Raw genomic sequence first — 10,024 nt, forward strand, 5'->3', positions numbered from 1 at the left:
ATATATATAGCAAATATATACATGACAGTGGGACATACAGGGGCAAAGTTATGAAAACTTAACCATATCCAAACACCTTGAGAGACTGAGTTGCTGAGCCTGGGTCTCAGGGCCATAGGCCCAGGGAGCATCATGGTCAATTGGCAAAACATAGTCCTTAAAGAAAATGTTCTACATCGCATTTTGGAGAGTAGCAAGTGGGGTCTTAAAAGCTTGGGAGCTGCCACCTAAGGTGTAGCTATTGGTCTCTCTCTGTTTTGAGCAAAGAGAAGTATAACAGATCAAAGACACATGCAAACAATTAGTTCAAAGACTAATGGGCCATGGAAACCTCTGCCTCCTAGACCCTGAGACCAGAATAACAAGATGGTGACTGGCTACCACTACTGAAAGCTCTGCCTTTCACTCCAATGTGAAATGGATCACATTAGAAGGTCCTGGTAAAGTGGAAGAAAAATGTGGAGCAAAACTCAAAATCATAAAAAAGGACGAAGCTCTCTGGTTGGATACAGAGAAGGGGAACCCCTGAGACTACGGTCGTCCTTCAAGCCTGCCACTACTCTCATCCCTTGAGTGAGGATCAGCTTTGTACCAAGCCACAGATAGTTTTATAATCAGACCAGTAAGTACTGGGAGTTATGCATTGCTGAGGACAATCAACCACAGGACATTAAAAGGGCAACCTTTCCCCAGGGACAAAATTCAAACAGCAGGAAAAGACAGGAAAGAAGGACTAATGGAAATGGGAAACAGAGATGAAGTAGGATGAGTGTTGTAATATTGTGGGGATTGCAATCAATGGCATGAAACAAAATGTGTATGAATTGTTGAAAGGAAAGCTGATATGCTCTGCAAGTCTTCACCATATCAAAATAAAAAGTTAATAAATAAACAAATAAATAAAAGTCTCATACTGAAAAAGATAAACCAAAATACTACAATAAAGTATGTAAGGAAAATAAGAGCTACAAAAACTTTTGAAAAATTAAAAAAAGAATTATGACTCACATCATAATATATCACTTCCCTGATGCTGTTCACATTCTCAGGTTTTTAAAAATGAATACTTGTTTTAAGGAGAATAAAAGATTTGCATAAAATTAGATTTTTCTCAAAGTTCAGAGACACTTTTTATGGTGATTAAGTTTGGCTGGCCCTGGTTGAGTGGCTGGGCAGCTGGTGGTAGTAGTTATTCCCCATGGTGAGATTGGTAATTAACTCCATGATGGAATCTATTAGAGCAGCTGAGTAGCTGCTTTGGGTATGTGTTCTGCTTCCCGTATGTAAGAAACAGCTTTGGGAATGGTCTCTATCTTATGGCATGTTGAACCCTGCATGTAGCTGTGTCGTTGTTCAGCAGCCTGCCATGCTCTGCTGACCTTGGGACTTCCAATGGACTTGAATTAATGGCCTGCCATGTAGTTTGGTAACATCAGGACCGTGCCATTTTTGTTGTTGTTGTTGTTGACCTTGGGCTTGTCTGTCTCAGCAGCCAGCAGCTGTCTGAGTGAAGAAAAGCCTCAGCTCCAGTGGGCTGGGAGTAGGAGGTAGAGCTGAAGCCCGAGGTTGAGGGGCTTTCACACAGCCCCTAGAGCCTGGCACTTCAAACTCGGACTTCTAGCCTCCTAAACTGTAAATGAATAAACTTCTGTTTGTTCAAGCCATCCCATTTGTGGTATATTCTTGTCAGTGCAGTACTAGGTAACCAAAACAGAATATGGACCGGGAGTGGGGTGCTGCTCTGACAGATACCTAAAATGTGGAAACAGAAACAGAGTGTATCCTTGACCTGAGACACCAGCAGAGAGACCCCAGCATGCGACATGAAAGACGGCACCAGCAGAACCAAGAGATTGGCAGAGAGATATTTGCAGAGAGACCAGCATGAGAGACCAGAATGAGAGATGGCAGTTAACAGAGCCCAGAGACCAGCATTAAATAGCAACCGGCTTACCAACCCACAGAGGAGAAAGCCAGGTGCCATTGGGTAGGCAGCTTCCTGATGGAGTGGGTTGCCTTTGGGCATTAATTAGTAGAAGAGACTGGCATGAAATGGAGTAGCAGGTTGGCTAGCCCACGAAGCAAGAAAGCTGAGTGCTTTTGAGGCAGGAAGATTTCTGGTGGAGTGGGTTTCAGCATTAATCAGCAGAAGTGGAGAGACCAAGGAAATGGGAAGCAGAGCTGCCTCAGCGTCAGGAGTAGGACCATTACCTTTAGGGGTAGAAACACCACAGCCCCCTAGGTTTCAAAGAGCCAGACCTTCACCAACTTGGTTCTGGAGTGCAGGGCTGCTCGTTCATGTGAGCTAGTGGGATGGAGTTACAGCCACTGCCCAAGACTGAGGGGGCAGGGCGGCCATGCGTAAGAGGGAGAGGAAGGGGGCCTGCCAGGCCAAGGGGGTGAGATTGCCACTCAGGGACTAGGGGGTTAGAGCCACTCATTGAAGATCTGTAGAGGTGCAAAGTTGATGAGGGGTAGAATTGTGGTAGTTAAATTTGTGTGTCAACTTGGCTGGGCCTGGTTGAGTGGCTGGGCAGCTGGTGGTAGTTATTCCCCATGGTGAGATTGGTAATTAACTCCATGGTGGAATCTATTGGAGCAGTTGAGTAGCTGCTTTGGGTATGTGTTCTGCTTCCCGTATATAAGAAACAGCTTTGGGAATGGTCTCTAGCTTATGGCATGCTTAAACCCTGCATGTAGCTATGTCATTGTTCAGCAACCTGCCATGCTCTGCTGAACTTGGGACTTCCAATGGACTTGAATTAATGGCCTGCCATGTGATTTGGTAACATTTGGGACTGTGTCTTTTTGTTTGCCAACCTTGGGCTTATCAGTCTCGGCAGCCAGCAACTGTCTGAGTGAAGAAAAGCCTCTAGCTTCGGTGGGCCGGAAGCAGGAGGCAGAGCTGAAGCCTGAAGTTGAGGGGCTTTGACCCAGCCCCTAGAGCCTGCACTTTGAACTTGGACGTAAAGCCTCCAAACTGTAAGAGAGTAAACTCCTGTTTGTTCAAGCATCCCATTTGTGGTATATTCTTGTCAGAGCGGTACTAGGTAACTAAAACACTTTTAAACTTCATTCTATTTGTTTGACTTCGTAAGATGAACAGTTTATAATTTTAAGTAATTAGTCTACAAATGTATCTTTCTGTTGGGTGGAAAAATAAAGAAATAGAAGTGGCAAGAATACACTTTTGAGGGAAAAATAGGTATCATATTGCTGCTCCTTGCTCTGCCATTGCAGGGTGAAATTTAATATAATATCTATTTACCTTTGGTGAGTTGTTTTAACAACATAGTCACCCTTCTTCTATAGGGAAAGTAATTATCCTGGTATCAAATTCAATTAGAGTAAACCCAAAAAATTAATCAATATACCATTTTGCTTAAGCATCGTGGTGCAATGAATTACATAATACGGGTCTTGTAGCCATAGTCTTTGTGATGCATATCAGATGACTGGGTGAAACTGCAAATGTGAGGTGCTTGGGGCCCACCAAGTGCTTTGGATTGCTTGATTTGCAGCGTAAATAAGGTACATGGGCCATGCAAATAATGTGAAGATTGGTCAGTTTTGCCCTTCTGCTGAGCTTAAACTAACCCAGCCAGAGGCAGAATCGGGGTCTGACTGCCATCAGGAGAAAAGAACAGGCAGTGGAGCGTATCCTGTGACCTGAATTCACCGTGAGCCTGGGAGAGACAAGACAAAGAGATGTCACAGAGACAGTGGCAGCAGATGCAGTAGAACAAAGAGACTGGCTGGAGAAAGAGTGGAGGGCTTCCTGGCTCGTGGAACAAGCAATGTGAGCGCCTTCATGCAGGAGCCTTGCTGGTGGGTACCAAATTGTGCCCCCACTGGCAAAACTAAAAAAGCTTTATAATGCAGGCCTGAGCAGGGCAGAGGCCTGGCCAAATGGTTGAGGGCAAAAGAGAAGCTTACTTGCAGGCAGGGCCATGGGGAGTCTGGCCTGATGGAAGAATTGTATCCTAAGCATTGCTGAATCTGAATTGTAACATGTTACTTCCTTAATAAACCCCATAATCATGAGTATTGTCTGTGAGTTCTGTGTGGACATTGCAAGAAATTAACAAACTCAGCAGGGAAGTAGAGAGCGCCTTGAGAGGGATGCTTGGTGTCCGAACTGGTAAGAAGGTTGGTGGTGGCACCATGTCTGAACTCTGCCTCATAGGAATCAGCCTTGGGCTGTTGATCTTTGCAGCCCTTGTGAAGTTGGAGGTCAAAGGACACCTCCTCCACACTTTTTTTGCAAACGTGTTCAGGAAAATAAAAAAGTTTCAACATGGAATTACAGTACATGAGGAATACCTTTTATTCAAAGGAAATTTCATATGAATATTTATCAAGAACATTGCTCCTACCCCCAAACTCCACCTACAGTTTTTCTTTCTTATCTGAATTTTCAAATATTCAACTTCCTGAAAGAGGAACATATTTAGAGTTTAAAAGGCCTAAACTAAAAAGAATGACAGAATACCATAAGCAATCAACCACACTGAAAAGGATCTTTAAAATTACCCTGTTGGTTGGCTCTTTCCATAAAATCTGTGTTCCAGAAGCAGACAGAGGGCACCCAGCCGCTGAGCATATGTCATCCAGGTGAAATTGCTTGATATCCATTTCCTACTGGCAGGAGAGTTTCCTGAAATCATCAGAAACACTGGGCCTCCAGGTTCGTAGAAGGCATCATTAATGAAATATCTCTGCGAAAGTAAAAATATTCTTCAAGACCCTAACTCACCAGGCCTTGTGATCTGTTTGTGGTTTCTGATAACTGGGTGATAGCATGATTTGGTTTGTCAGGGTTATAATCCTGAGATGCCACCTAAATCAGAGAATTGCACAAGCTATTGTGCCCACTCATTGGACAATTTTATTTTTCACTTTTTGGGGGAAAATAGGCACAACATCAATGTGATCATTTCAACCATTTTCAAGAGTACATACAATTTAGTGGTAAAATCACACTCAGCCTATGCAACCATCACTACTATGTTTTTACATTCCATGCTTATCTTTGGGCTTCAAATTTAGAATGTGGGATTCTTACAGTTGGAGATACTTCCTTTTGCTCTTAACATTTGGGTTCCTAACAACATTAACATAATTATTTATTTGCTTCATTACAATATTATATAGTAACATAAACATGGTAGAAAAACTATACTGATATTTAGAAGAGCCCTTTCATGCAGTGATTGCTTGGCTGATAACAGTAAAGTCAGTGGTTCAAACCCATCAGCTGTTCCTTGGGAGAAAATATTTGGTGTATATGTGTATATATATGTGTGTGTGTGTATATATATATATATATATATATACACACACACACACACTATAATGTCAGCTTTTATTAAGGTGCCATTAACACATAATATCATATCTAATATTTACAAAGCAGTACATAAAATGCTGAAATATTCCTCACTCCTATTCAAAATTACATAGTATTTTATAGTGTGGTGATACCATAAAAATTAACCTAGTATTCTAGTGAGCAAGCTCTGAATAATCTTAATATTCTAAATTTTGCTGCAATGAATAGTTTGTGCATAGATCTTTTCATATTTCTACTAGGGTATCCTTGAGACAGAGTCTTGAGAGCAGATGTGATTTTACTAAAGATTGGTAAACTCCCCTCTAAAGAGGTTGTGCTATTTTTTCATTTCTACATGCTGTGTATCAGACTGCATGTTAAACAGTAACTAACCAAGAGAGCATGTGATCAAGCTAGAAAAGCAGTACTACGGGGCATTTCCTAACTGTGACAAAGCATTCTTCTAAGGATGCAAAAGCACAGTGAAAACTCACCTTCATAAACAGGAGACCAGAACCCAAAATGAACAAATAACGTAAAAAGATGAAACCTAAAGTGACTGAGCTAAGAAGATTAAGTAGAAAGAAAAGTTATTTACATTAATGAAGAATTTAGAGGGCAAGACATAGAAGAATTATCAGAAATAAATAAAAAAATGTTTGTGGTAGTTATGTTTTTGTGTCAAGCTGGCTGGGCCTGGTTGAGTGGCTGGGCAGCTGGTGGTAATTATTCCCCATAATGGGACTGGCCATCAGCTCCATGGTGGGATCTACCACAAGCAGCTGAGTAGCTGCTTTGGGTACGTGGTCTGCTTCCCGTATATAAGCAGTAGCTTTGGGAGTGGTCTCTAGCTTATGGCACACTTGGACCCTGCATGTAGCCGTGTCATTGCTCAGCAGCCTGCTATGCTCTGCTGACCTTGGGACTTACAATGAACATAAGTTAACGGCCTGCTGTGTGGTTTGGTAACATCAGGACTGTGCCTTTTTACGTGTCAACCTTGGGGCTTCTCAGCCCCAGCAGCCAGCAGCTGTCTGAGTGAAGAAACGTCTTTAGCTCCAGTGGGCTGGGAGCAGGAGGCAGAGCTGGACCCCAAGGTTGAGGGGCTTTTACCCAGCCCCTAGAGCCTGGCACTTTGAACTTGGACTTAAAGCCTCCAAACTGTAAGAATAAACTCCTGTTGTTAAGGCCATTCCATTTGTGGTATATTCCTGTCGGAGCAGCACTAGGGAACCAGAACAATGTTTAAATTGAATTAGAGAGAAAATTTAAAATGTGTGAAATTGACAATGGATCCTATGTGTAATTGGTGAATTGAAAGAAAAAATGAATAGGAAAGATGTATCATTCAAAAAATGTTAAAGAAAAAATAGACTGTGTCTCAAGAAAAACTAATATCCATTCATCAGCACTAAGTTGTGCCCCGGGAAATGTTATTTACTTCAAAGAAAAAGATAGGATCTTCAGATATTAGGGCAAAAAGTCACAAATAAGAAGGTATGTATTTTGCTAGACTAAACCTACTACATAAGAACATGCAATACTAGATAAGAAATTAACAATACATACATATGAACTCGGAGAAGAAAACTGAGAAGCAAGAATTTATATACCCGGATATTCAGACACAACACAAGTATTAAATTCAAAAAATATGATTCTTATAAAACTTTCTTTGAGAAGGTAGTGTGACAAAATACTACGAAAATAAAACTATTTATATATGAAGAAGCCAAAAATAACTTTGAGCTTATGATGGCTGAGCAGAATGAAAGGTTAAAATACATGAAAAGAAGAAACATATGCTAATCAAATGGGAAAATACAAAAACAAGTTTAAATTTCTTCTAGAACCTAATATCCTGGAGTCAGGGATGGTGGATGAACCCCTGAAACTGTGCTCCGAGATAATCTTTAAAACTTAAAACCAAATAGTCCCTAAAATCATCATAAAGCCAAATAATAGTTTGGTTTAACTAGTAGAGTATGTGTGCCTCGAATATCATGCTCTTTTAAGGTCAGTCTGTAGGTGATGAACGGACGATGGACTGCCAGAACCAACAAATCTGTCCTGGAAGAAGTGCGGAATGGCCCTGGAAGTGAGAATGGCCAGACTTACTCTCATCTACTTAGGACAGGCTGTTAGAAGGAACAGTTTCCTGGAGAAGGATATTATGCTTGGTAAAGTAGAGGATCATGAAGAGGGGGAAGATCTTCAATGACATGGATTGACACAGAAGCTGCAAGTTTGGGCTCAAGCATAGCAAGGATTGTGAGGATAGTGCAGGAACAGACAGTGTTTCTTTCTGTTGTACACAGGGTCGCTAGGAGTTAAAGACAATTTGAGGGCACCAAGCAACGTTATATGAGATAAAATTGAAAATACCAACTCAAAAGTTTAGAGAGGAACTGAAAAGATTAGATAGGTGCAGTGGGTTTATGTTAATGGAGGAGGAATGACTCAGAAAAAGATGGTGAGAATAGTTGCAAAACTCAAAGAATGGAACCAATGTCACTGAATTGTACATCTAGAAACTAATTGGTGTATGGTTTGCTGTGTGTATTCTCAACCACAACAACAACAAATTAAATAGACTATAAACAAAAATGAAACATAGGGCTAAAATATCACTAAAAAGTAGTAAAGTAAAGGAGAAAAGTGGACCTATGGAGTGCAAAGAGATGGAGTGTTTCATCTTTTTAAAGTCATAAATAGTCCTAAGACTCAAACAATGTATTTAATCAGTGAAAATTGAGTTTATTGAAATACCTTGTTTTGTTGATGTGACTTGGAATCATATAACTATTTAAAATAAGTATAAGACAACATTAACTGTTACAAAATATTTTCAAAATAATGAAATGAAACAAATAAGCAAAATGATATCTGATAGGTTGTGTAGTCAGTAAGACACAAACTATTCTGAGTGACTGAAAAGCCAATAATTTGACTGTACATCTTCAGTAGAATCAACTTTGTGGACAAATACATAGTAAAGTAACCTTTTATAAATCTTTCACTAATTATATTATTGGTGGCAGTATTGGTATTATTCTGAGATGTCTGTGTAATATGAGGTAAAGAAAATGAGTGATTGTGTAATATTTGAATTCTATTGTCATTCATATCCTTTTAAAATATGATGAATAAAGGGAATGAGTCAAGAATTTACAGTGTCTTTTCAATACAAATTGTGTCAACATGTAAGCAAATAAAAGATGGTGAGCTTCTGGTTTATACATACATTCTAGCTAATAAATGAAGAATGATAAAATTAATATCTTTATTTTGCAATGCCCCCCCAATTGAATTAATAGACCTATCCAGCCACTCCTTGGAAGGAAGATGGGGCAATCTACTTCTGCAGTGATACTGCCTCGGACACCCAAGGAGGGGTCGCTATGAGTCGGGCCTGACTCAATGGCACATAACAACAACAACAACAACAAGCCATTAGACATCAACAGCTTATACCATAATAAATTGAAAAAAAGACAAGTCAGACATTTCCTATAAAATTTATAAAACAAGCTGCTAAAATCTGCGAAGTAGTCTTGCTCCCCTTCTCTCACAAAACAAAAAACCTGAGTTTGATCAATCAACTAGTTTCACCAAACAATTTACTGACAAATTATGGAATTATGAAAACAAATCAAACAAAAAATATCTGAAAATGGTCCTCCAGACCTAAATGGTTCGGCAAAGGATGGCATGTCAGCACCATGCAATGTCTCCAAACAAACAAACAAAACTCTTCACCATCAAGTCGGTTCTGGCTCACAGTGAGACCATGAGTGTCAGACAGGACTGTGCTCCATGGGGTTCTCAAGGCAGTGATCTTGAAGAAGTACGTCACCAGGCTTTTCTTCTGAGGTGCCTTATCTGGGTTTAAACCACCAAACCTCCTATTTGTATTTCAGTGCTTACACATCAGCACCACCCATGAACTGAAAACATGCCCCATCTATTCTGTACCTCCTGGACTTCTGTGGCACCTCTCAAGGCCTTAAGCTCATGCTATCCCTAGCTGTCATCACCTGCCATGATCATTATTTTTTACCTGCTGCCATGATGATGATGAACGATTTCTGTTAAAATGGTCAAGCTTTTGCTCGAACCAGTGATCAGTAGGATCCATTGTTGTATTCACTGTGTCACCCTGAGTCCATCTCTGGAGGAAACTCTGGGCACAGGAACAGAAAAGCAGTAGAAGTAGTGTCCGTAGAAGCCACCCAATTGCTCTGGCCATGGTCCTCTCATGAGAAGTAGTTTCCTGGTGGGGCTATTTGTACTGCAATTACTGCCCACCTTGCAGCAAAAATGAAAAGCATCAATATTAGATCTTGGACCCTGGGGCTGCATTATGGTATCTCTCCCTAGAAACGTGTATATAACCATCTACCCCACCTACTTACACTATGGGGATGTTTAAGTAGAAAAGGTCAAATGGGGAGGGATAAGGATACCTGTTAGTTGCTTTCCATTGCACCTGTTAAGATAGAAATCCTGGGATCATGGCCTTAAGGAAATAACTAATTTAGGAGCCAAGGGTCAGAGTGAGAGATGCCGTGAAACTCATGCTGTATTGAATAATTTCCTTGTCACTGATTCCTCACTCTAGTGGGTCCTCTAGAAAGACTCCAAGACTTCACACATGACAAAATAAATGCCCAGATTTCCAACTAGTATGAT

At 40.6% G+C, this 10,024-nt stretch overlaps 1 protein-coding gene across 1 annotated transcript in view; it reads right to left on the reverse strand.

Annotated features, from left to right (window-relative positions):
• LOC103192550 (thymus-specific serine protease-like) overlaps window positions 1-9,470 on the reverse strand; it is a 52,399-nt gene extending 42,929 nt beyond the window's left edge. Inside the window, exons 1-3 of the mRNA XM_007935548.1 lie at window positions 9,393-9,470; window positions 4,757-4,840; window positions 4,324-4,433 (exon numbers count right to left, since the gene is read on the reverse strand). Of these exons, the coding sequence (XP_007933739.1) occupies window positions 4,324-4,433; window positions 4,757-4,840; window positions 9,393-9,470 (272 nt within the window). The remainder of the gene's footprint in view (window positions 1-4,323; window positions 4,434-4,756; window positions 4,841-9,392) is intronic.
• Window positions 9,471-10,024: the final 554 nt, after the last annotated feature.

Source organism: Orycteropus afer, unplaced genomic scaffold (genome assembly GCF_000298275.1).
Source record: "Orycteropus afer afer isolate SDZICR_OR568_19922 unplaced genomic scaffold, OryAfe1.0 scaffold00002, whole genome shotgun sequence".
NCBI classification, from domain to species: domain Eukaryota; kingdom Metazoa; phylum Chordata; class Mammalia; order Tubulidentata; family Orycteropodidae; genus Orycteropus; species Orycteropus afer.